We start from the raw sequence: 27,982 nt of genomic DNA on the forward strand, positions 1-27,982 counted from the left end.
TTTGTTCTGTCCATCTGGGTTTTTCACTTAGCACTAGTAATCAGTTTGTGATTTGTACGTTGAAGGTTTTGAAGCACAAAGGTTGCACGTAATGGCTTTTTTTTTTTTTAAAGATGCAGGCTTAGAAGCCTGCACACGTTTGAGCAATGCGCATTGGCTGGGCACGTTTGCAGCCTTGTGGTTCCCCAGCAGGGAGATGCTTTGGGGCTGATTTATGTACCGCACGTGGGGGTGCCCCAGCTCTCATGTCAGTGTCCAGGCTTTGAGGGATCCGTGCATTTAAAAATTGACTCTGGAGCTTGGAGGCGCCCAAAACTTCCTCTGTGCGGGCTGGGATTCTTCACCTCTCCCTTTTTTGAACTGGCTGGCCGAGACCTGGGCTCACGGTGTTTTCTCGCCCTATAGCCCGTCCCAGCCCTGTCCATGCTGGACCGCCAGTGGTGTCAGGCCAGCGCGGACGCCCTCCTGGGAAGCAGGAAGAGCATCGCCAGTGGCTTTGTACCTGGTCCCGATGCTGGCACAGCTTGAAGCAGAGCAAGGATGTGACCCTCTGGCCCAACAGAGAGCGCGAGGCTGAGAAACTCCAAGGCATGGATTTCAAGTAAGACCACCCGATCGCCAGCGGCAGCAAACGCGGGCCCGTGTCGTTTTGTGTGGTGTGTGGCAGTTACAGTACGCAGACAGTATAGTAATAAATTACTAGGTCGATAAACTAAATTCTTAGGGTGTATCCCAAAGAAACAAACCAATTATATGGGCTAACTTGGCGTTCTTGTGAGGTCTCCCTTTCAACTCCAAACTCCAGAATTAAGGAATTGGGTTTGCCACTGGTGAACACTGGCCCTGTGTGCCGCTCTGTACGACAGCATGTCTGCAGACTGAGCTTTCCAGAGCCACCAGGGTGCTGACAATTGAACCACATGCCTGGCCTTGCATGGAGAATGTAGGCTGTATTTCTATCAAAGGCATAAATCTAAGTTCTTGAAGAACAATTTTTACCTTTCCAGTTTAATTTAACTGCTAGGAATCTGAAGAAGTTTCATGTTATTTGAATTTTCTAAATTAAACTGTATCTCAGGCAGCAAATCTTGCATTAACAGGAAACTTGTAGTTACTATCGCAGTGACCTGTGGAGCAGGGTGAAGTGGATGAGTTGCTGGTGTGTTCCTCACTGGGGGAGGTGAGTTCTGGCCTTTGTGCTGCTGTCGTGTCAGCCATCGAGTCAGCCAAGATCCCGCTTCGCTTCATTTCATTACTCAGTTATTGCAGAGATGTGATCTTTCAGACGCCCACGGGAGCCAGAGGGGTTACAGCTTAACAAGGTCAGGCTTTGCCCTTCCGCGTGTCACCTTGTGGAGCAGCGACTCATTCCTGCCAGTGCGGAACCTGGTATTTCCCCAGGTTGAACATGGACGTGGCTGTTTCATGCTGGCCTGTGCCTGCCAAAGGCAAGGCGGAGCTGCATCCCTGCGGCCACGGGCTCCCGGCTCACAAGGGCTGCCTGTGGCACCGGCCCATCCAGAACCTGCTGCTGGCAGGTGTGGCCAGAGCCCACATCAGTCTAAACGCTCCTGCACTGGATCAAAGCTCCTTATTCAAACCCCACTATCAGGAGTTTGTAGACAGATAGAGTTTAATCCGAGTCCTTTTCCATTCCAGGTTACTTCGCTGTGGACACTCATCTGGCCACGAGACAGACCAACGGGCAGGAGCGGGAGGACGCGCCCCCACCCGCCCCCGCCAGGGAGCCCATCTCCAGGACACGCCACAGCGAAGTGGTTCTTGATACAGGGCACCTGGTGCACAGAAAGCGCTCCAGGAACAGCAGGTACCTGCGACCCGAAATAACTGCCCGCCTAACGAGATCCCGCCAGCAGATCATTCCCAGACACCAGTATGGGGACACTGGTGAAACATGTCACTGGGAGAAGACTGATCCTGCACAGGGGAGAGTTTCCGGGGAGCCAAGTCCCGTCTGGGGTTAGCGAGGGGGCAGGGGAAAAATGCATGAACTGTCATCAAGTCTGGATAGTGCTCATGACAAATCTTGAGGGGTTTTTTTTAACGATGACAGTTTATATTTAAATACACCGCCCCCCACCCCCATTTATTGCTTTTAAAACACAAAACAGAACATGGAGGAATTCTGATTAAATACCAGGAAAAGCATTTAAAGGGGAGCTCAGCGAGACCGCGAACCCCCAGCCTCGGAGACACTCCCAGCTCTCCCGGCCAAGGCGCTGTGCTGCGCAGGGTGACCCCCCAAGGTCCCTTCCAAACCAAACTGCTCCGACTCTGCCAGCCTTGCAGTGACTGTCTGAAGGTACGGACGGAGCTGATTTCAGCCTACAGATACGTAAGAAATGCCCAATTCCTTCCCTGGGAAAACGTATCTCACCATCCAAAGCTCAGCTCCAAGGGAAACAGACATATACACAGCTGGTAAGATAACTTGACATGTAAATAAGATTTATTTATTTATCCTCTTTATAGGAAGTTGTGGTTAGAAGTTGTATTTTACACTCTTACAGCTAATTACATTTGGTAAACTCATAGAATAGTTATTTTTAAGGTATCAAATACTTGAACTGCTGAGAATTAGTCACCGATTTACATCCATCCGTATCCGCTGTCAGGGAGGTGATCAGAATGTCCTGTCCAGCGGATGAGAGCAGGTGTACGCTCTCTTCTCCAGTACATGCTTTGCAGCTTTTTTAATGTAGTCATCCAGATTTTCGTCTGCATCTGTGGAGAACCAGAAGGGAAGTTAACTGAAGTGTTAATAGTTTTTTGAAATTTCTTTCGAAAAGGAGTTTAGAATACAGATACAAGTATCTGCACTTCAGTGCCAGGAAAAAAAATTATCATCAGCTTCTGAAGACAACTGATTATTGCAGACTGTGTTTCCCAGAACAAATGCCTAATCAGGTCAAACACCTAATTGTTATCTAGTATTTTCTCTACAGGAGAATATTTATATCTTGTGTTTATATTTATAAATTTATATAGAAAATTTCTCCCCAAAGTAGGAAAAAAAGAATTACTGCAGTTTCTCTATTAAATGAAGAGATTTCATTTTCAACTGATACCAGTTCTGTTCCTCATCCAAATTAAAAGCAGAGCAAAACTATTCTGTTGATCACATCAAAACCAGCTATTATTGATCACAGTCTGCAAAACCCATAAGAGTATAAAAAATATTTTATTCTATAGAACTTACATTTTTGTAATTGAGCCATGGCATAATTATTCTTGAAATATGCTTCCGTGCAGAAGATATTTGTAAGAAGCACCTGAGAAAACAGCAGAACTCAGTTGAATACTAGTGAATGAATTTCACTAGCAAAACAATGTAGTAAAAATACAGTCATTTGAACTTCTGGTTTTGTCTCTCGGCAGCAGAGCACTGCAGGCCAGTGAGGCACATTGCAAACTTAACTTGTTACTTTTTTCCCCACAGCTACTGAGCGTGGGAGTTGGGATGACCCCTTCACTCAGAATTGCCTAGAAGACACTTCTGGTAATAAAGCCAGCAGGGCCTCACACGCACAGAATGTGAAGCCTTAGGGCCAGTGAAGAAAAACCTTCATCAGTCTGGATTTGTCTAACACTTGATTGTAGCAGATTTACTTGTCCTGAAGAGTAACTGTTACCATGACTCTACAGAAGCTACTATACAATCACCTGCACGTCACCATGTCAAACTCTCACTGTCAATAAATGTATTGGCAAAATATCGTTGCTGTTCTACGTTACTATTTGTTAATAATTGTATGGCACACTAATAGTGGGTTAAGTAGAACATGTAAATTTGTAATTCATTCATAAATGTATGTGTTTCAAATATTTTACACACAATGAACGTACAAGTTGCACACTGTCAGAGCACCTGAGAGGCAACTGGTGTGGCTACTGCACTGCCGTACGGACTGGCTTAGAAACATTCTGGTGCAGTGGGTTTTACAGGAGTTTGCTGTGGTAGATACAAATTCTTAACAAATGTACTTTTAAAGTGTAACAAAAGCTCTTTGGTGTTGTTTTGCAAAGACATCAGCGTGCCACGCCTGCTGGTCCAGAGCGCTCTGAGGCCAGCATCATGCTCGCGCAGGTTTCAGCGCTGAGGGAAAGCTGGCTGGGCCAGGCAAGAGCAGCTGCTTAGAGACGGCGAGGGGCGAGGGGCAGTGCCCCCTCCTGCAGGCCCCTCGGCAGGCACAACCGTAACAGATACCCACTGATAAGCCACATGATCCAGGAGTGCAGACATTAAGCGGGTCTGCCTGTATGCTTCACATCATTATACGTTATGACTACAATTAAAGCGTACTTACCTCGTGGTCATGGTTTCTTAGCCCGATGCTGACAGACCGGCTCGCTCTGGAAATAGCTGCTGTCATTGCATATAAATTAATGACTATATCTGCCACTCTCTTCAGAACCAACTGCTCTTCCACTATTGTCTAGAAGAGTGAAATGGTTATTAGCTTGTAGTTCAATTTAAAACATTTTTCTCTTACTTTGTATTTAGGTTCGTACTTATTTAGCATAGATGGGTTCCACCCTGAGTCAGAAAGGTTTGGGTTAACGGGATTAACTATGCTGTCTGTGCCCTTCAACAGCTTGGGATTAGCCGTGTTCCACCTTTTAACAGTCTTTCTGGCTGCAGCCAACAGTAAAATTGCTGTGTCTTGAAACCACTTTGGTAAATGCCGAATCACTGACACTGAAGTACCGACCATATTAAGCCTGTTCAAAAAAACGCGTTCGGCAAGGTGGACCATGGGGGGCCCAGGCTGATAAGCATTTTCAGAACACTTCAGGTTCAGAATTGAAAATCCAGGGTATTCCAAGTTCATTCTCTCCTGTTTTAACTCCAGCACCCTGCATGGCATAATTACAGACGTGTCTGCTGCACCACATGGATGAATGGCATAAATTCACCACATCTGGCAACAGGGCAATGGGTGCAGCGCCTGCTCCCAGCAAAGTGTTTCACAAGTCACTGCAGCAGCCTGGGTCAGAGGCAAAAGAAAACAAATCCTGCACAGAGATTGCTGCGTCTTTTCTTCTGTTGTGGGGTTTTTTGTTGTTTTGTTTTTTCTTTTAAACAGAAGTTGTCCATTACATTGGGTCTAGAATGTATGGTCTCACCTCCCGTGGCAGTGTGTCATGCAAAGGAAGGGCTGGGGCTGGCCCCTGCCACACACACAGTCCACTCTAGATTCTAGTCAGGCCAATTTGGTTGAGGATAAACTATTCAATAATAAAGGTAACAGAAAAGGAACGAGTTACCTTGCCAAACCTACTTAGCAGGCCTTTCACTGTAGTTCCAAAATAATAAATGTTTTCTTCAAGTTTCTTGCCACTTTCCTATAAAATAAAACAGAAAATACACAACAATTTGAGCAGTCTTCTAAGGGAAAAAACCAAGCCCACCCTTGCCCCCTTGGAACAGGACGTTTAGCTGAGCAACAAGCGCGTCACGGGGACGTGCGAGCTGCCCTGAGCTGCGCAGCCCACAGCCCGAACCCTGGCTGGGGCAGGGGCTGCCTGCTGCACGGGTGGTGCTGTGCCCCCCGGCCCCAGGCCCCCACTCCGGCTGCTGCAGCCCAGCGCTGCTGGTGGGCTTAGCAGGCAAGGCACAAATGAGAATTCTCAACCACAAAACTAATTTTCTATTTTTAATGAGCCAAGACTGAAGCCCAGCAGAACGTTAAGAGGGCTGGAATCAATTCTGAGTGACCGAAATGAAGGAGGAATGTATACCAACCTGAACAACAGGCGAGGCTGTTGAAGAAGATACCGCTGCAAGCCCCAAGATGTTTGCCCCACAAGAACAAACGCTCCTTCTCTAAGAAAAAGGCAGTGCAGTTTTCTGCTAAATACTGCGCTTATTACCAAATTCCAGTCACTGACCAGGATTTCAGAACACATCAGGTTCAGAATTGAAAATCCAGGGTATTCCAAGTTCATTCTCTCCTGTTTTAACTCCAGCACCCTGCATGGCATAATTACAGATGTGTCTGCTGCACCACATGGATGAATGGCATAAATTCACCACATCTGGCAACAGGGCAATGGGTGCAGCGCCTGCTCCCAGCAAGGGACAATCTTTCACCATTTTACATCCTTTCCTTCCCAGCTAAAAAGGGGGAAAGGTTTCCCTATGAACCTAAAAGGAATGGGATTATAAAACCTTGATGCTTTCCTGAGAGGGGAAAAAAAATTAAAAAAAATCACAGTTCAGGTGCAGTTTGGTATCCTGAAGCCCAGCTAATACTAGGTCTTCACTTGGCAAGCACTGGGTTTTTTAACATTCATTCATCCAGTTTGCTGCTGAAAGCCAGACAGGCGCTATTCTTTCTCTATAAAATATGCATTTGAATTTTCTATATTTTACTTTTGGTAACTTTTCCGTAGTGTCTTTATGCAAAATAATAATCTGAAAAAATTCTTAATGCAACGTTTAGTTCTGCACAGCAAATCTAATTCTTATGCTAAGTGCGTGCTGCAGTTTACGAAAACCCTGAGAATCAACATTATCTGGTACTACCGTGTGAATTCACCAGTACTCTCACATTCTGGCATTAAGTAGGAAGAAAATTTCCAGTGTCACGTATGGCTTTTATAAATTCATAAACGCAACTAACTCATTCTGCTGATTCTTGCACTGTGACCGGAGGTAAGTCGGTCTGAGGCTGTTCAGAGAGCCGGATCTAGTGTCAGCTGGGTCAGAACCGCTGCAGCGAACGCACCCACCTACTCTGGTGGCACTGCAGAACGCAGCGTACCTGCCCGCAGGAGGTGCCACTGCACTGGGGCTCCTTGGGAGAAGGGACCAGCATCAGCAAGTCCTGGCAAATCCTCTTACCTGTGTGCCTGCAAGAGCTGACCTGCAGGACAGGCACACCGACGGGCAAAATCATCTGGTACGGTTTTTCAAATGAGTAACAGAACATCGTAGGAAAAACGTACCTCCTCTTTTTTTCCATTAACTGACCATTCATATTTGGTCATAAATATTATTTACAAAGTAAGCAGTTAAGCAAGTATGTATACACAGTGCACAGAAATTCATATCTCAAACTGTGTTACTATTAAACAGGAAAAAATACTGTGTTTTGTAACTGAGCTTATTATGAAGGGCAGCACCAGACCATCACAAAGACTGGAATATTGTGAAGTCTCAATTTATATAAATTACTTGAATGGATACAAACCTGGATTTGGCACAAATACAGACTTAGAGCAGTCTTCATAGTTACAGATACTATGTGGGTGCATATCAAGGTAGTAAGTCCTTACCCCTGAAGTGGTAGAAACATCTGCTTAGATTTCTCTACCTTGCTGTTCCTAAGCGCACACTTTTTTTGCATAAACAGGACATCAAGCTCTGACAAGCAGTGAAGGGAATCAAATATGAAAGAGCAGTGCCTGGATCTGATCAGAGAGCACTGCCCCCCGCCCCCCCTTACCTGCAGGCTGGGATGCACCACTCCACCATCACCAACTAGCCCATAATCCACTTTTTTCCCCATCGTGTCCTGCAATTTGCTTAGAAACTCAGCCAGTGCCACTCCCACGTTTCCTTTCTTGATTTCTCTAAAATGTTGGGTAAACAACAGCTGTTACAGGCCATGTCCTGGTTTGCAAAGAAGTTTCAGGAGGTTCAGACAACCAGTATAAACTGTAAATGCTTTACTAAAAAACCTGCAGTTTGTTTATGAATCTCAAAGTATTTTGATCCATATTACTATGAAGTCTGGAGAACAATTATACGGCCTTAGGAGCACACAACACTGTTCATCTTCAGTTCCTCTCAAAAATACAATAAATTCCAGAGACCAGTATATGTACTCAATATGTACACTACAGCTGTCTTACCGATAAGACTAATAAAGTCTGAAGGTATAAAATTTTCATTACTGGTCTTGAAAGAATTTTACACAAGCTGGAATTATAAGATAAAATACACGAAGGCCGAGATCCCTAGATCTATAAAACATCCAATTAAAAGAGAAAAAAGAAGGACCCCTGTAACACTGAACTACATTTTAGATAGATAATACATTGAAAAACACTGTGGGTTCCCCCTTTTAGCTACAGTTAAACACGTATCACATTCTGTTTAGTTCATAAAATATACTAGCAATAAATAAGAACATACTTAATTTTGTCAGTTAAGATTTTGCCTGCATGTTGCATACCCGTCAAAGCAATATACATTCGCAGAACTTCATTTGTTCCCTGTAAAAAAAGTAATATAAAGTGAAGTCAGTATCAAGTTCAAAGTAGTTTTAGTATTAAAAAAAAAAAAATCAAGGTATGCTGTGCTAATATTTTGTATACATTTTTTCTCCCCTGAAACTTTTAGCGGCTAAATAACTAAATAACTTGTGCTGTGCTTTTCCTTGGAACAGTCTAAAATGCATTTGTACTCGTGAGATAAAATTCTTTTGAGAGCTCTATGTAAGACAAAGGATGATCATCACTTGTAAGGAAAACACACTTGTGCCCAAAACTGCACTCCCAGGTGTTTGCCTGACACGATGACTGCCGGAGCTGGGGAGGTAGAGGACGTACAGCTGCAGAGGGTCAGGGATACTGGAAGCAAGTGACAAAGACTAAACATTCTATCAATAATTTTTTTTTCAAAGTATATGTATAATTTTGAAGACAGGTTCTTTAGGTAGCTATAAAGTTAGCAATATTCATGTTTTCCAAGCAGGTCTGTTTTGAAAGCCTTCCCTTTTTATTGTTCTAGTATTAAAAGATTACTCTTCATCCACCCAGAAATGTTTGCTGTCTTTTGCTTTATCTCAACTATACGTTCGGATTTCATTTAGCTGTGAAGAAGTTAAGCCTCTCATTATTAAACATACATTTGTATCACAACAAAAAAGAAACCAGACTAAATGCATCTGGAGTAAGAAATAGGTTCTGCATTGTTCCAGTAAAGGAACATCTAAATACTTGTAAAACTGCCCAATGGGCCTGTTTGGAAAGCAAATGCAGACCAAGAAATTACGACGATACTACACAATTCGATGTCTGGGAATGCATTATACAATTGACTTTTTAACAGAGACAGCTGAAGAACAAAGATGAAAGCACAGAAGGCTGGTCACCGATGAAAAGCACCCTGAGGATCAGATCAGTGTCAAAACTGTACTGAGCCAGTGACAGGCCAAGTGACAGAGGTGACAGTTTGAAGAAAAAGCATTTGTCTGTTATTAAGACTAAGTGGGAGGTTTTGGAGGGGCACATCCACGGCACAGCCCACCGATCATTGCTGTTGGACAACAGAAAGTGTCCCTGGCCAAGCGTTCTGTCCCTGGCTGCAGCAAAACTGCCCTCACCGGAGCTGCCTGCAGGTCCCTCGTGAAGGGGCTGAGGTAAACAAGGTAAGCACAACCGCCTTGTTTTAGCAGAACAGTAAGTTCATGCAACTGCTGGGATCTGTGGGAAAACTGAGCGGAATGACAGGACTTCCTACAGCCCGTCCCTACAGCCTCGGCCAGTCCGGAGAGCACTCCTTCCTTGCACCTGGGTTTCATTTCCCTGGTCAGAATGTCTGTCGGAGTCACAAAGGCCAAACCCCGCGGGACGGAGGAGGATGACCTTACAGGCCGGCTGGCTCTGCTCCTTCATCAGCCCCGGAACTGACTCTTCCTACTTGCCCACGCTACGCGCAGCGCACGTGTATTCGCAAGAGCAGCCCGGTGGCTGCCACGCCCCGACCCGCAGCCCCACAACTCGTCCCTGCGATGCTGTGCCGCTGGGACCCCTGCTGTCCTGACACCAGCAGCTAAACCATCATTTCTAAATGGTCCATCAAGAAAAATCAGGCCTGCAAGTCTGACACAGGCGTACAGATGAATGGGCACTGACAATCCAGCTTGGAAGCAGAGTAAACTTCACAGCCAACTTTTCTTTTGTTTTTAAATACATGAAATGCACATCAGTAAGTTAAACCTCTAAATTCACCTTGTGTAAGTTTCCCTGCTTCACTCGTGAGCAGCACACAAGAGGAAAGGTTACTCAAGTCTAGGCACCAACAAAGCAGCTTAGCCACAAAAAAACCCAGAAAAACCTATTCCAGCAATCTGTTTAAAAATTAAAATTTTGCCCATACTGCTTAAGCAAATCCTATTGCTTTTATTAGTACAGAGACATGAGAATAAAAGCAGCAAAAGTGTTTCAAAATACGCTCGATACAAAGCAAGATGGCCAATGTCACTCGTGTAAGGCTCTTGCTTAGGCAGACACAGGACTCTGGTTTCATCATGAGTCAGCACATGTAATTACAACTATTTACGGAACGTAAACTGATGAGTTAGTTTTGTCAACTAAAATACTTTCAGGCTTTTATGCTCATTTAGATTCCTTTAGCCTGTTCAAAACAACAAAGTCAAACCATGAACTGAGGCTGTTTTTTGCATAACAGGGTATGTAAAACAGCTGCATATTTTGTTAAAAACATCCAGAAAGTTTCTAAGTATTTAAGAAACTATATATACTCTACCAGTACATATATGTGTATATAAAACTGTAGATATACTACCACATATATATAGTACCAGCTTGTTCTTTTCAGAGGCAAAGCTGCTGCCGGTTCCTACTGTAACTCAAACTTTGTAATTAGCCTATCAAAGCCATCAGATCTTATTTTATTATAAGAAAGTACTATCCTTATCTCCAAAGAAAACAGGTTAGTTCTTCAGTCTTAGAACTATTACACTTTGCAACTAAACGAACGAAGGTCTGTTCCAACTGCACGCTCGGGTTTCAGCCCAGGTTTAGAGAATGCGAGAGCGTGAATTTCAGTTTACTGCAAGACCAGTATATTGATACTTGCCTCAAAAATCAGAAGGATCCTGGTATCTCTGAGGTATCGTTCATAGGGGTAATCTTTCATATAGCCAAGGCCTCCGAGGATTTGCAGTGCTTCACTTACACAAGCCCAGGCACCTTCCGAACTGAACACCTGCCATTGAATGGTACTTTAATCTCCACGCTACACAGTAAATACAGAATACATTGCTCCATTATTGCCTCTGTGTGACATTGCTGTAATATTCTGTACTGCTGTTACAACAGTCCTGCTAAAAGCGGGCCTAAAATAATATCCTCATGGCTCAGGGTGTGTATTTGGGTCAAAATGAAGTAGTTTCCTTACAATCCACAAAAAAGTCTCTTAAGGAAACATTCCCGGGAGAGCGACAGCCACAAACGGGAAGATGGGCTGTAGCTGGTGGGTTGGAGCCCCTCACGCCTGCCCAGGTTCTTCTGAACTGACCACACCACAAGGGACCATCAACGGGGGCTGAAAACCTGTGGGCTCCCCCCAGGGGTGCCTGTAGACCAGCAGCACCCAGCACTGCGCTCCAGAGAGCGGGCCCAGCTCCTGCTCAGTATTTATTTTGCAACCCGTTCTGAAGTAAGGCCAGGACACGAGCACCTGAGCCAGGCCTGCCGCTGGAAGCAGAACTGAGTGTCTTTTTATTCCTGCCACCGTGTGAGGCCTCATAAAAACAGGGTTCAAGAAGACCATGACAGTCCCGACCTGCTGTATGCAGTTTTTATTTCGTAAGGTGACAAAACCCTGAATGTGAGGCTATCAATAGTATGTGGGATACAGAGCAAACAGTAATGTCTGTTTTTTTCATCTAGCTGAGGTTTCTGTACCGTATGTCTAAATGCAACTGCTGAGCCCTGCAGCAATCTGGAGTGTAGACTGAAAACCATGAGAGGTGTTAAGTCTGCACCACCTTAAAACCGTAGGCCAGCCTTTCAATAAAGTTAATCACCTTGACCATGGCTGCCTCCACAGAGCAGTCTGGAAACCCCGGCCTGTCCATCATTCCTGCAGTGAGGTAAGCCATGCTCTCCATTACGTACGCTTTCACAGCCATAAAACAAAACTTCTCCTGTCAAACGGTAACGTGAGGAATCATACACTAATTCAGATGCAAAATCCCACAATCAAGCCCGAAACTTAAGAGCACAACTGCAGTTTTGATATGTTTAAAATATTATCAAATACTAATTACTAAAAAGGACAATTGCAAAAAATCATGAAAAATCTAAAAATAAATTAACTTTATTCATTACGTTTATCATTCTAGACCTATAAAAGATGAATGTACAGAAGTCTGTGCTAAGTTTACACAAATTTGGTACCTCCAGCAATTTCTTTAAACCAGTACAGCCAAAAGAACCCCAGCATAATCTATGTCCTTGCAGTTAGCCAATACAAAGCACACAGGCTTTTCATTTCTTATTACCTGAATTAATCCAAATTCGCTCAGTTTCTTATTGAATTGTTTCCTGGTACAAGCATACTCTGCTGTCATTTCTTTAAAAAAAAAATATAAAAAAATCCATCTCAAAACAACAGAACTATAAGCATCACAGACCGTTCCTGGTGGTGTCTTGCTACAACTGACTGTGGCATTCACCCCATACACAGCGAGCCCTCTGCGGCTTCAGGAGCAGCTGTTTGGGACACACCCCCTCCCCAAAATGACGGTGTCAATCAAACCTGGGAACAACGGTTTAAACACGAATCTGAGGTTTGAACCTGTACTTTTAGGGAAGGCACCTTTTGGTGCTAATGGATTAGAGGGATTTCTGTTACTATTTTGGGTAACTATTGGTAGAAACTGATTTCACTACTTGTCACTGCCTATAAGCTTTGAGCCAGTTATTCAAGTGGGAGGTTTTGCAGATTATACCTTCTAAAAGCAGCAGTATACCTGCTATTCTCTTAGTAAGGACACTTTACCTCAGTAAAATTCAACAGAGGCAATAACTTTCCCCTATATGAACTGAAAAGAATTCAGTGCTAAACCACTGTAAACAGGCTTTTAATAAAAAAATTAATAAAAATATTTCAGTGTTTTAAAGAAGTCAAAGCATGTCATGACTGACAATACAGCGATGTCATTACAATGAAGATGTCTTACTGTTTTGGATTCACTGTGCTATCTACCTTATGCATATCAGCTTTCTGCACGGCATCCAGCAAATTCACCCACCTATCAATTTTTTAATCATTCCAGCAGATGCACTGCCCATGCTGAATCTTCCACTGTTCAGGATATTCATGGCAACCTGTGAAGAAAAGGAATGGTTTTTAGGCAATATTGCTACAAAGCTTCTCCTTAGGCCATGATGGTTACTGCTCCCTTGCCTCATGTTTCAGTGCTCTCCTGGATTTCATTTGTCGCTGGAATACACCTCCTATCCTGTGAGACCTGCCCTCACCTTGGTCAGCACAGCATTCAGCATCCCAGCAATGAAGCTTCAAAACTCAGCTTTTCAGGTGACCTTCTACACCCAATTTCATATTTGAAATAGTTTTCAGATACTAATGATCCAGTGACCTGGAAGTAATCCCCTATTCAAACTCCATTAAGGTAAAATGTAGATAAAAATGTATTTATCTGCAACTAGACAAACAAAATTCAAACTAGACAGCACTGCTCAAGTTTATCAGACTAAGAAAAATGGAATATTGTTTAATGTGTACACACAACAGCCAAATATAAAAATCTTCCCTGCAGCTGACCTGCGATGGATGCTTTCCCTCTTCAGATGTTTTTCAGCAACATACAAGAAAAGGCAACCAGAATGAAAGGTGTAGGAATGAAACACAGATCAATAACGTACAAAGAAAGATTTTTTTTAACGGACAAAAAAAGATTTCTAGTAGTTTCTTAACAAGAGAAACATGGGTGACAGTTCAAAGACTGTTAAGAAATCTAGCAAGAAGTCATTGTTACTGCATCTTAATTTGTAATAATTATCTGAAGAAGAAACCATAAAGATCTTTTAATACCTTTACTACCATCAAAGAAGATTATTTGATTTAGCATTTAGGTCTGGACTTGCCTGCTACAGAAGGAGTAAGAAAACTGAGAAGGACCATTAAGACCAGTCTGGTGAATCCACATGTCAGACCCTCAAAGAAAAGTTACAACAGCAAGTGACCAGCGTCACCTTTACTGGTGTCACACTGCTCTGATGCAATTTGAAGAGAAGCCAACACCAGAGCAGTGGCAGCGTAGGCAGAGCCAGCCTGTCAGTGCACTCCTCCCATAACTTCCTTGTGCAATAATCTAACCCTGGAAAATCACGGGACAATCACGGGGCCTTGGACAGGATCTGGACTTTCCTCAAACCATTTCCTGTTACACCAATTTCTCTCTCTTCCTTCCTACACAGCCCACGGTCCTGCCTGCAGAAAAGAGCAGGCGTTTCCCTGGTTCAATTCAGAAGTTCTGTTGAAAAAGTTGCTCCCTTCTCTGAAGAGAACAGTATGCCATGAAGAACAATAAAAAGCCAAACCAACGGAATAAATAAATCAAAAGCAGAACCAGCTCTCTAACTGTATCGGGAAGAAACACATAGAAATGTGACGTTACGGCACGCTCGTGCACTGTGCTAGTGAAACCAATTAATACAAAGCACATAAGGTAAACAAAGAAGTCTGTCCTCCGCTGTTCTTCAGTCTGGCAACGTTCACACTACCAGTAAGAAAACTTCAGTATGGGGGGTGCGGGGGGAAAGGTCTTCTTCAGGCTTTTAAAAATCACCAGTAGTTATTCACTACTTACCTTAAATCCCCCTCCTACTTCTCCAATTACATTCTCTATAGGCACTTTGGTGTTTTCAAAATGTACTTCACAGGCTGAAACACAGAGTTAATTGCTGTTGAATTATGACGTAGAAATATTTAGCAGGCATTCAAGAACATAATTTGCTCTTTTTGTAGTAAGAAGTGAGGTTTTCCTATGCACCGTTTATGACGGGATTACATACAGTTTGCCAAAGAAGTTCGAATTTCGGAAAAGACTGCAGTTGACATCAATTACTGATGTAAAATATTCAAAGTAAAATTAATGTACCTTGTGTAAACAGCAAACTATAGTTTCGTCTCCGTTTTGAGGAACTGAGAGAGCACTGAAGCCCAAGTGATACATGGTGAAAAACTAACATTGTCAGTGAGGTCAAGAAGAGCCTATGGAAACTTACTTCTAGATTACACTGACTTGGTTACTGAATCTTCTCAGTAAGTGCTTTCACTGCATAGTTAGGGACGCTTCACATGTGCAGAATTATACAATAAGGATTTCTTACTTCACACCTGGCATTTGGAAGGGCTCACAGGAAAATATGGAAGTTGATACTCACTTGCCTCCGAATTTCTGTTAACAATTTTAAGTGATTCTTACTATTGGATCCTCGAATGCCTAACTTGTCCTCAGGTTTCCCATGGGTGACTCCACCAAAATCCCGCTCTACGATGAATGCAGTAATCTTGTCTTTTATTTGTCCATCTTCATCAACCTTTGTCCTAGCAAATACTGTGAAGATACTAGCAAGGCCACCATTTGATATCCAAACCTGTTTTGAGAGAGGAAAGAGATATAAGAAATATATTTGTTCTGATTTTGTGAGCACTGTTCTTAAGTGTTTCATAAAGAACAAAGTGGTGAACAATTGCTGCTTCTCCCCTTAAATTCTAATGAGTGTTTTGCTACTGGTTTGCCTCTGTTGAACACATTTCCAAGGAAAGTTGACCACAAAATGGTTTAGAGCAACTATAAGAATAGGTTGTAATATAGATTTTAATCAAATTAAAATTCACAGTGCATTTTCACTTGTATAACCTGGTACTTATGGCACATGAGGGATACAAGGGTAATACAGATTACTGTAGAACCACTTTACCCCAAATAATTTCAACTCTCATGAGAAACTCTCTGAATCAGGCCACATATGTACAGCCTCTCCCACAGGATGGGTTTCTTCACATCGCAAATGTATCAACAACTACAGATCAAGTCCACAATCTATCAAATATTGTTGAAACCATATATCTCCACATTTCTTCAAGACTGTATTTTGCCATTGTTTCTTTTAGCAGAATGCTCCAAGGAGCCCTATTTCCAATTCAATGCCAAATTTTCTTTCAAAATTACCTACAAAACCTGGCATGAAGAACTAAGAGAGGAAAATATGGTTTTCGGTTCCTTTTTGCCTATGCTGTCACAAAGGGGGCTAACCAACCAACCCTCCCTGCAGCCAAACACCCTGAGCTGGCGGTACAGACATGACACTTAAGAGCGGCTTTTCACATCTTTCTTACCAGGAGTTCAGCGAAGGTTATTCCCTGAACAGTGTGCTTTTCTATTCTCTTTGGCCCTAAAACAACACAGGTTGTCTTTTTGACAGGGTCATCCTTCACTAGCTTGGAAACCTCAAAATTGTGGTGCAGCTGCCAAGTTAGCCCTTTACTTAGGAAAAACAACTGATCGCAATGCTGCAAAAAACCAAGATGCTTCCTATAAACTTGTAACAAAAACCTGTCACGTTTCCAGTCTGCGAGTGGATACCTTGGAGCCATTTAATAAGAAGTACTTCCCATCTTCACTGAGGGTTGCTCTTGACTGGATAGATGCAGCATCACTTCCACTAAAAGCCAAAAAAGTTGTTAATATTTAAAGAAATAAAAGAAATAAACATGCTTTAAAAAATAAAATTACATCTTCTCCTCTTCCCATCCTTTAAAATGTCTAAGCTGTTCCTCAAAAATTCACACCTTGGTTTTATACCCTAAGTGAAAAAAGCTTCAACAGAAATGAAAAACAATCATGTGATAGTCTCTATCAATGAGCGCTTGGGCACATTAAATACTTTCTACAGGAGCAAAAGCAGCAGATGAATTACAACAAAACAACCAAAGTTTCCATTCTGTGATTAAAAGTTCATATCCTCTCTTGAATCACCACCTTATTACGCAACCCAACAAGCAGCACATCATCTCCCCGCTGAAAGAATTTTCTCTTCCACAAACCAAAATGCCACAACGCTCACATTGGGCTTTCAGAGTTCTTCGAACAGCCAGATCTCAGCTGGTATTTTAATAGGGTTAGATCTCTAAAACTCAGTTCTACAAATGATTGCTTTTGTGCACTAAAACTAAGGTCTCTAAGAAGACTGAAGTTAAAGTTACTAAGGCTGGTAATCTTTTTAAATAACACTGGGCTAAATAAAGATGTTAGAAGACTTTCAGAACACAGTTAGCCCATGTGTTACTTCCAAGTCCCTTCCATGGATCACTTTGCAAAAATATCTGTGCTAGTTTAAATTTTACCTGCAAGAGGGATAGCTTTTAGAGGGTCAAAACCCAGCTTAGGACTCGATTAAAAACCATCACTAATGGTTAGGAGGTATTTACATCACAGCGACACGAAAATTAGCAAGTAAATCAAATGCTCACTGCAAGTCATTCTAGCAGACAAGAATTCAGAAAAGACAGTTTCAAATTATAGTTTTGTATGGACAAGCAGGATTCAACTTTGAACATTTGACTGGCCTCAGCCCTTCAATCAGTTTCCTTTACAGTCATGTAGTGAACCATCTACCTGTATGTTTTTAAGAAAACTGCACCTCCTCTGCATTAACAGAATTTGCATTGCCACACTAGCAACAGTCAATGAATAAACATAATTAATAAATGTAACTTTATCTTTGAAATGAAGTTGCTGCGACAAAGATGCCTTTTCTAAACTATAAGGCAAGGCCAAAATGACTTCCTATTATTTTTGGTAGCGCCTTCAATACAGGCTTTTATAATTTTGAAAAAGAACTGAAAGCATCCTAGAACAGTCACAGCATATTATTTCTAACATAGCACAAAGTACCCTTTCAATTCATACTCAGTAATGCCAGAAACTAAGTGGATGAATTCCTGGGATGGGAATAACAATGTTTAGTGATTTCATGGAAACTGCTGTAAGCAGCACATGGGGGAAAGATGAATGACATGATTTGAAGTGCACCTTTAAAAAAACAAACAAACAAACAAACAAACAAAAAAAAACCAATACACTGAAGCCATATGTACCAAATAGTTAATTTAATATATTAACCCGACGTTCACTGTAATGAAGATGAAAGTAATTAAAAATAACAATAATTCCAGTGTTTTGGTGCTTTCTGAAGCTTTTATGATTACAAAAACAGTACCTTCCAGGCTCCGTGAGACAAAAAGCTGCAATGTGCTCCCCAGACGCCAGCTTTGGCAGGTACCTTGCCTTCTGTTCATCAGTGCCAGCAATGAGGATACCCTAAATACAGAATTAAGAGAAAACAACTCGGCATCAACCTGTGTAAAAAGAAATGAAGCTGACATGCCTCATCAAGTTGACAAAGCTTTATCTGCAAACTTTATGGCCTAACAAGAGACAGCTTACTAACCAATGGACAGTATTATTTATCAGACATTAAAATATGTCAAAGTTGTCATCACACAGGTGTTCAAATGCCCGCAGGAAATGGCTTGTTGTTGAGCCTGCCTTCTAGGGTAGGGTTCACTCTGTTTATCCTGTAAGTGAACTCTTAACTGTTGCTCTGAAAGGCACCGAGTTAGTAATGAAGATATGACAAATTTGAAAGGAAGGACTATCATTATAATTTTATTTTAATAACCTCAAGAGCAGTAATTTTCAAAGTTCCAAATCAGAGACCAGAACATATTATTTACTCTGGTTCCAAATTATTTCATTAGATGGGCACTCCGTAACTTTTTGTGAGAGTGCACCTACCTTAATTATCTATTTTATTTAATGTTTGTACAGCAAGATTTTTGCGAAGGACAAAATACAAAAATACATGATAAAGCTAAATAATCAATGGTTCAATAGGTAAGATACAGTTACTCAAATTAGGATTAATCCCATCTGACCAAAACTGGCCACAGCAGGAAAATTAACGGTAGTTGCACCCTACACTACACTCCTCATCAGACTGCTTTAAAATCAGCTCAGCTCACTAGTCCTCTTTTATAGATGTCAGATTTTACGTAATGTGAGGAATAAATACATATTTTTAATTAGCACTGTCTGCTCGATTCCATGAAGAATTTTTTCTTGTTATAATGACCTTACTGCCGTTTCAAGCTTCAGACTACTACCATCCATCCACCGCTACAAGGTACATACCTAAAGCTGTACTGTACAGAAAATGAGTTTAAAATCCACATGCTTGCGATAGCACATTGGTCTTGGGTATGTTTTCTTCTCTAAGTTCCCCCAATCTGCAGTCTCATTCAGCTAGAAAAAGCATCCTTCTGAATTCTCTGCATGGCTAACCCACCTCCCCATAATTTCAGCCCCCCTGATATTTTATTTCACTATATATTCTAGCTGTTTTTATCACGTTTGCTCAATCTAAAAACCTTGGGATTATTCAAGGTATTTTTTTAAGAGTTATTATCTCAATGTTTCCTGGACTAATAATTTTATTGTGTACTTCAAATTCAGTCTTCATGCTGCATGAAAGTCTTAGGCTGAGCTACTGGCAGAGGGTGCTGGGACCACCACCCCCCAACCTGATGTCAGAACCTTCCAAGTGACGTATGCTTTGCCTGTAATTCTTACTTGTGACACCCACACTCCACATTTACACAAACCTTACCTCACCTTTTCTATGCAAGTTGCACAGAACTACCTGACATAAAAGAACAGCATTACCTTGAGCCCAATAGCTTGATGAGCTGCCAGAGTAACTGCGATAGATCCATCTAAGGAAGTGATTTCTCCCAGACGTGCATACATGGTATTTGACAGACCAAGACCACCTGGAACAAATACTAGGTTTTATTCCAAGGAATACCTTACGATTTAACTTGCCCCTTCCCCCAAAAAATTCCCTTTCAAGTACAGAAGCATCAAGAACATAACACTGTTAACTGGAGAGCGCCTTAGCGTAGACTGGATGTAACTTGTCCACAAACAAGTACCACATTGCTGCAGCTGTCCTAGAAGAACACATTATGAAAACAGTAACTTTTTTAATAAGCACAATTGTGCTGGATTTTGTTTTATTCAGAAAGCAGATGCGTTTGTGCTCGAGCATGCATGCACGCATTGCAAACACAGCATAATCCATGTGAATTCAATATGAAAATCGTAAGAGATTCAGCACAAAACCTGCTCTAGTCTGAATTTCTGTGCTGACAGGAGAAAAACATTTTTTTGTTGACATTCCGTGCTACGTTACGAAGCCAGACAATTAGCCCATATGGAACTGTAGAGCTGCCCAGCTGCAGACCAAGCTGGAGAGGGAGCAATGCCGGCCACATCTCCAGACGGGGCTGGCTGGTCCTGGCACACGCAGCCAGCCAGCCTGTCCTCAGCGCCACTGCAAACAGGGCAGAAAACGACTCAGACAACAAAAGTGACACAATAGGTCCCAGGCAGACTTCCAAACTGGTACCAAAGGATCAAATACAACACTTCAAAGATGTCTTTAATAAAAAAATGTGAATATATAAGAAAAAATTTGACATCAGCACATCCCTTCTGGAAGAATTTTGTGATCTGCTGCTGCAAATACAGAGACTATTTCTGAGGAGTCTGGAAACAACAGAAGTGGGATAAATCAAAGCTGCATCTGTATGTGTCCAATGTTCAGGAATTTTATGTTGCCAGGACTAGAAGTATTGCTCCCTGTAATTTAAGAGTATTTTATATGTTACTGTTGAATAAACAATTTTACCTAATAAAGACCATCTTTTGCCCAGGTTAATGATTTTCTATATGAGAGAGTGGCATAATGAACAGCTTATTTTGGTAGATGTCTCAATAGTCCTACTATGTTATGTATGCTGAATAAATGCAAGAACAAGTCTCCCTGACACCATCAATTTACACCACTGGCTCTTACACCTTTGTCCTTCAGAGCACGCTTAGACAAATTAAAACTCACACTCCTCCTACCTCTACAGTCTTACTTCTCTTCGCCTTTCTAAGCTGTGCTGGGTTCAGGATCCAGCCTGGAGACTCCTGATGATGTGCATAGTAATTCCAGTGATGCCCGTGTATAGAGAGTGCCATCAATCCATGATTTACATGAGTTTTAAGTTCTCCCCTTAACGTTCTCCATTGTAATGCTTCTGGCACATGTGCCACTATTACAAGCCATTACAAAATACACCATGTAATGCATGAAGCACTGAGTATGTGTGGCTAAAAAGCTTTAAAATATGACAAGTATCACCACCAAAAATACTGCAGGTTTAAACTACAGAAAATGGGAAATAACCTCATTAGAAGCATATTATTTATGGTGCAGACAAAAGTAGTGTGTTTATAGCAAGGTGACTGCTTTCCCTCTTCTGGTTTCAATCCAGCATACACATTTTACAAGACAACAGGACTATGATTTTCTACACGTATGCTGAATGGATTGCGACCCTTTACAAACTGGAAGCTGAGAGAATATTGTTTCACAGCTTCAAAATAGAAGATCAAAACAACAATAACATTTTATTACACTGAAGTATGACTTTGAAGTCAAATACATTGCCTTTGAGACTCTAAAAAAAAATAACAGTGGGAAACAGTTTCTAGTTAATCAGTACTAAGTTATTCTTTCCAACATCATGATGCTTCCTACCATTCTGCTTTGAGCTCTGTCCTTTGTTCTCTACTTCCAACACTTCCTTCCAGTGGACACCAACCTCCTGACTTCTTCTGATATATTTCTTAACTCCTAAATACCTCTCTCCCTGCATCTGCATTAAGGTGCTCTGTCCAGATCTTTCCCCTTCCAAGACACGGTCTTGAATAGAAAACTTGAAAGAGCTTGCAAACCTCTTTTCTAACTTACTGTCACATCACCCTGACTAGTTCTGAAAGCCCATGAAAAATATTTAATACCACTTCTAATGCATTTCAAAAGTATTAATTAACAATCAATTACTCAACAGAAATCACACCATATTACAGTACTTGGAAGTTGTCCAATGTATTTTAATGAATTTGTATATCAATACTTAAAGAACTGAAATCAGCACAACAGAGCAACACTACTTACACTGCCTAACACAACAAACAAAAAAGGTGTTACCAGAAATAGGGTATTATTTTAACACAAAATAAATACTGAGGTGTGTCTCCAGCTTTATATATTATTACTGTAATCACTGAAAAAAAAAATATTGTTTCACAGTAGTCTCTGAAAAAATTAGGTATCTTCCCCACTGAAACTATCTGATGAAGATGGTCAGTTTTGTCTTCTTTAAAGTCTCCTTCTTTTCTAATAGAAAACAGACAATGTAATTATCTCATTTATTTATAGATTTCACATATTTTTTGCTAGTTTCAATCCCAATTTTTATTATATGCATAAGAATAAGATCAACATTTTCTTGAAAATTCCTTTGCAAGTTTAAGGGTTAATCCCCTGAGGAATTAATGCCTCTGATCTCAATTGGCACTATAATGTCCTCTGAGACATAAAACTTTTTGTTCAGTATTGCACAGGAAAGATTTGATACAAAAGCTATACTTCTAATACATATACTTTCACACTTCTCTGTGGTTGAACACATTCCTATCTGTCAATGACAGGTGACAGTTTTGACAGATCCGTTCCATAAGACACTGCAGTTTGGACCCAGTACAATTTTAGGAACCATCAGTAAGAACAGCAAGACCCACAGAATGTCAAGCTACTCTACTGCATCCAAAAAGAGAACAAAAAGGAAAATGCTATTCTAAGAAGAATTTACACCATCTAAAATTAATTATCTAACTTAGGTGCCCAAGAGTATGCAGAGCTCCCTACGTAGAGCGAACAGACATTCTTGGTGCCTGAATCTCTTTATTAACCAGGGAGGAAGCCTCTGCTCCTAATTTAGATATTCAAGTCAAATGACTACACATGGAATAGTACAGACACATTTTGCAAGACCCCAAAATGCATCACTTAACAGGGACTACTGGATTATTCTTTTGTGATCATTTACTCACCATATTCCTCTGGAATCTGCATGCCAAAGAGACCCAAGTCCTTGAGGCCTTTTAAAGTTTCAGGTGGGATTCTGGCATCTTGATCAATCTTCTTAGAGTCCACTACAAGTACAGATGGTTTTATAATTTAAAGCTCTGTCTTTTAGTGCAGAAAAAAATCTCTGAGCCTGCAGCGTTCTCAAGTCAGAGCCAAGGCCACTGCATGCAGCAGTGTGATCTCTAACTTAACTGTCAGTCTGAGAGCCCAGACCTGAAGAACTGAAATAACTTCGAGAAAAAGGGGCTTGCTGGAGCATCACATCCCTCCCTGCCGTAATTTCCCTCTAGCCTTCCAAAGCATCTTTAGAAAAGACAGGGCTTGCTGCGCCAGATACAAGCATACTCCTCATCCCTAGCGTCACCAGATTTACTCTTCCTAGCTTCAGTCTGATCTTACTGACCGTCCTCTTTGCCCTCCTGGCAAGAGCAGCTGGCGAAGTCTCAACCCTGGCCTGGCTTCTGTACAAGTAATACAGCAGGTTGGCTGGGGGCTGTCTGCCACAGCCTGCCACCCCAGCCCATCCCCCTCTCCCGTGCAAAGAGAAAAATGATTTTTAGCCTCTGGATGACAATCACACAGGCAAGTCCTAAACACCACAGCAGGAAGTCCCAATTCTGTTTCTGAAGAACAATGTGCCACTTAAGTAGCCCACTTTATTATACCATCAAAGTCAAAATACAGAACCAACTGGAAGGTCCCAAGAACATTGTTATAGCTGTAAAGTCACAACATACACAGGAAAAGGACTTGGAAGTGGGAAAAATCTGATTTTTATTTCAGGTTCTCTAACATTTCTGTGTGCACAGGTTGTGCATATTAGCAGATTCCATGACTGGAGTAAGTGAAGAATTTACAGGACCTTCTATCTGAACTAGGTCATGATTTATTAAAAAAAAAAAGAAAGAAAACATAAGTGAGTTAATTACAAAAATCTTGTTCTTATGAGTTACTCACATTCTTGGGGGATTAAAAGAGCTGAATAAACAAGGATCACATTGAGCAGCTCAGGAAGGCTATAAGCTGCAGTAAAAGGAACACAAGCCATCCTTCCAAAAAATACACAAAATGAAGTAATTCTGCAAAAGCAATGCATCTTTTCCTAAAAGAAACCTCGCATTCGCTCCGGTTAAATGCTGCTGTAACTTCTATACAAAATATAATAGGGGAGGCAACAAAACATTTTGATGCTCTCCTACAAGTTATTCAGAAAGAAAACAAATATTAAAAAAAGGCATTTTGTTCCCCAGCTAATTTTTTAGCTACGTAGTATCGGATGCGTATTTGTGGTATGCCATCAACTGTTCTGGGGAGGGAAAGGTGGTTTTTAACCTTTTCTCCAGTGTGCCCCTACAGACCTACGTCTGGACATTGTCAAGCTTCATAACGACTGCCAAGGTGAATTTCCTTAGCAGTGTCAATCATATCAAGTTTCCCACTGTTTAAGGCTGCCCTCTTAACCTATTTTTACCACACCCATAAGTTACCCCAACTAACTAAACACAAGTAGTTGTGAATTCAAACAAAGATAAGCAATGTCCACTTTAGTTAAGACTTTGTAATTTGACATTTTAATTCTTCCCTTAAATATCAGGAGGTTTGCTCCATAAATTATGCTCCCCAACAAAGCAAAGAATTAAAAAATGTAATCTGCATAAATTCTTAATTTAATGTCAGTCAGCAACATTACAATTTTATAGCTAAAATTACCTGGATCTCATAAATTGTGATCTGTGCCAATTACAGGCCTCTTCAAACTCCTGCAGTTTGGCAATCTAGACCTAGTATCTTTGTCAGCAGGAAACCTGAGACGACACTGTTTAACTGTCTCAGAAATTGCTGTCTGTAAAAACCAATTTTCTACAACTGCTCTAGAATTGGCTTATCTATTGCACCAGCAATAGAAGAAACACTCTGCAATCCTATCCGCAATGCATATGGCTAATATGAGTCTTCTAAAATTGAATCACTACTCTAATACTGAAAAAACATAAATGCTTTTTGAGTTTTCATAGCTTCTCAGTGAGTCATCATTTATGAGTCTCTCTGTTGAATTTTGCTAAAATCAGTTTTAGTACAGTAGAACAGTTAAAAAGTTTCAGACAAATCTACAGTGTATAAAGTGGTAAACAGCATTATTCAACCAAACTAAAAATCATTTCAAATCCTACCTCTATCCCAGAATGCTTTTACTTTCTGTTTTATCTACTTATTTTTTTCTATTTTGAAGATTTATGTCTTCTCATCAGCATCCAAAACCTCCATATTAAAAAAGCCATAAATGAATATGCCTACAGAATCAGCAGCACTTCATGACTAGCAATAAGGCCATAAAGTAACTTAAATAGCTTAAGTATAATAAGTTTATTCAGGTGCTACAGTTCAATCATTTTGCAATCACTTGAAGGAATAAGAAACTTCTAACTATACCTTCTTCACTGAAGAATTTTTCCACAGGTTCTACAAACTGGTTGATCTCTTCTAGTTCTTCATTGCTAATTTCTGGATAAGGGAAAACTTCTTCCTAAAATAAGAGGCAATTATTTATTTTTTGTTTTTTAAAAGCAAGATTCATGCAATTGAAATAAAAATTCAAGAACATATGCCTTTCAATTACTAGACTGTAAAAACTGTGAAAATTAAGCATTGTGGAAAATGTTCAGAAACAGCCTTACGTGATGAAATCCACAGGATTCAACTTTACTACATACCAAAAACAAATCAGAAGGTGTTACCTGAAAAACAGAAACATTAGGGAGAAATACAGAGATTTTAAGAACTATGGGGATGCAGAATTCCTTCATCAACCATGAATTTTGTCAATGTGATCCCATTTGGGGATTTAAAAAAATAATAGTTAATTCTAATACGTATCAGAATCAATTTATCATTATGTTTTCAAAGCTCCCCATAAATGCTATCACTTGCAAACACACAGTACATTCCACCTGTTTAATGTCACAAGGACAAAGGTTAGTGAGTTCCATCCTGCTCCTTATCATCACTCTGGTATTTTGGTCATAAACTGGAAGCCGTATGTGGCAGGCTTGAATAAATAAAAAAAATCCAAGCAACTAACACAAGAACTGAAAGACTACATGAGAAACATGCTTCTAATTTTTATCATCCTTCCCCTTTTAAATAGAAGTCTAACTCCGCCCAAACAAACCTGTTTTCTGATAGTGTGAAGAATCATATCAGCTCCAGAAATTCAGGATCTAGTAAATGGTGTTGTTTTTCAGAAAACTGTTGCATTGAAAACTTTTTTGGGGGTAGGGGGAAAGGCATACATGGAGAGGGATTTAATGTGATGGAGTCTGACTGCTAACCGCCACAACACTTTACTCAACAAGGTCTGTTCTGAGAGAATTTATCGTTCAACTCATTTCAGTGGATTCCTTCTTCAAATTTATTTAACTCTAATCTCTGATAAATGCACATCCAAACCTTGGATTAACAAGTACAGTTGTAATACAGTGTTACACCTCAAATTTGTAACTGCTTTTTCCAGTGGTGTCCTTAGAAAAAACAAGAACTTCAATCTTCTCTATAAAAAAATCTGTAAGCAAAAGTTCACATAAACCCTTGTTTATTGAAGTAAACGGAAGATAAACTGACATAAGTTTTGTGGAATACAGTTCAGTGCCCAGAGCCCAATGTAAACAGAGACCTGTGTTTCTGTAGGGAATTTGCTAGGCTTGCAAGAACAGGTGAGAGTGGTTTAAAGTAGCCCTTCAGATGCTGGCTGTTCTTGAGCATTCAGAATTACACCATGCATTTTGTGCACACAGGTGCAAACAGGTCGATTTATTTAACCCAGCTGCAGCTGAAACACCTAAGAGCAAACAGGCCTGGACTGCAACAGGGAGCATCAGCTACAGTAACCGTTCAGCAGGCTGCCTCATTTTCTCCATTTTGCTGGAGGGCAGGGGGCTCTGCAGAGGGGCCTGGCCAGGCCGGGCCGATGGGCCGAGGCCACCGCATGGGGTTCGAGGGGGCTGAGTGCCGGGCCCTGCCCGGGGGTCACACCAGCCCCAGCAGCGCTGCGGGCTGGGGGCAGGGGGCTGGGAACTGCCCGGCGGGGGAGGGCCGGGGGGCGCTGGCTGACGGCCGGCTGGGCATGGGCCAGCGGTGTGCCCAGGTGGCCAAGGAGGCCAAGGGCTTCCTGGCTTGTGTCAGAAACTGTGCGGCCAGCAGGGCCAGGGCGGTGACCGTCCCCCTGCCCTCGGCACTGGTGAGGCCGCCCCTCCAACACCGTTCAGTGCTGGGCCCTCACGGCAAGGACACAGGGGCGGGAGCGTGTCCAGGGATGGGCAGTGGGGCTGGGGAAGGGGCTGGGGCACAAGCCCTGTGAGAAGCGGCTGGGGGAACCGGGGGTTCAGGCTGGAGAGGAGGGGGCTCGGCGGGACCCTATGGCTCCCTACAGCTGCCTGACAGGGGCTGCAGGCGGGAGGTGTCGGGCTCTTCTCCCAGTTAACAAGCGACGGGACAAGAGGAAACGGTCTGCAGTTGCACCAGGCGAGATTTAGATTAACCGTTAGGGAAAATTTCTTCACAGAACGGGCGGCCAAGCGCCGGGGCAAGCCTGCCCGGGCAGGCGGTGGAGCCGCCGTCCCCGGGAGTGCAGGACAGGCAGAGGCGGCGCCGCCGGCCATGGCTTGTGGGGGTTCGGCAGCGCCGGGTTACGGCCGGGCTCCGTGACCTCCAAGGCCTTTTCCAACCCAAAGGACCTCGACCCGCTACGGCCGGTAACGGGCGGCAGGTGCGAAGCCGCAGTACGGCGGGGCGCCCCGCTGCCGGCGGGGAGATGAGGCCGGGCCGGGCCTGCCCACCCCGCACCGCGGCCCCCCGCAGCGGCGCTCGCTCACCTTCCGCAGCGTCCCCAGGAAGAGCTCCTTGGCGAAGGCGGGCCGCGGCGCGCCGGTGCGCAGGCGGCGGACGGCGGGGCCCGGCAGCGCGGAGCGCAGCGCACGCAGCAGGAACCCGCTCATGGCCGCCACCGCCGCGCGTCGCCGCGTCACGCCCGCGCGCCTCCTCCCGTCAGCCCCCGCGGCGCGGCACCGCCCCGCCCCGCCGCAGCCCGCCTCCGGCGCGCGTGCCTGGCCCGTACCCGGTGGCG

General features: G+C 42.4%; 2 protein-coding genes across 2 annotated transcripts in view; one reads left to right on the forward strand and one right to left on the reverse strand.

Annotated features, from left to right (window-relative positions):
- The window catches only part of CFAP92 (cilia and flagella associated protein 92 (putative)), a 90,257-nt gene extending 87,675 nt beyond the window's left edge, over positions 1-2,582 (forward strand). Inside the window, 3 exon segments of the mRNA XM_055710166.1 lie at positions 406-601; positions 1,101-1,180; positions 1,660-2,582. The gene's annotated coding sequence lies outside the window, so the exon portion shown is untranslated.
- Positions 2,444-27,883, reverse strand: ACAD9 (acyl-CoA dehydrogenase family member 9). Its single transcript, XM_055710367.1, has 18 exons — positions 27,732-27,883; positions 25,294-25,387; positions 22,827-22,928; positions 19,542-19,648; positions 18,037-18,137; positions 16,401-16,479; positions 15,237-15,408; positions 14,619-14,692; positions 13,038-13,113; positions 12,285-12,355; positions 11,808-11,927; positions 10,856-10,984; positions 8,165-8,244; positions 7,473-7,599; positions 5,290-5,367; positions 4,329-4,457; positions 3,221-3,293; positions 2,444-2,745 (listed from the first exon to the last, which is right to left on the reverse strand). The coding sequence occupies exons 1-18, from the start codon at positions 27,852-27,854 to the stop codon at positions 2,645-2,647; spliced, it is 1,836 nt and encodes a 611-aa protein (XP_055566342.1). The 5' UTR covers positions 27,855-27,883; the 3' UTR covers positions 2,444-2,644.
- Positions 27,884-27,982: the final 99 nt, after the last annotated feature.

Source organism: Falco cherrug, chromosome 4 (assembly GCF_023634085.1).
Source record: "Falco cherrug isolate bFalChe1 chromosome 4, bFalChe1.pri, whole genome shotgun sequence".
NCBI classification, from domain to species: domain Eukaryota; kingdom Metazoa; phylum Chordata; class Aves; order Falconiformes; family Falconidae; genus Falco; species Falco cherrug.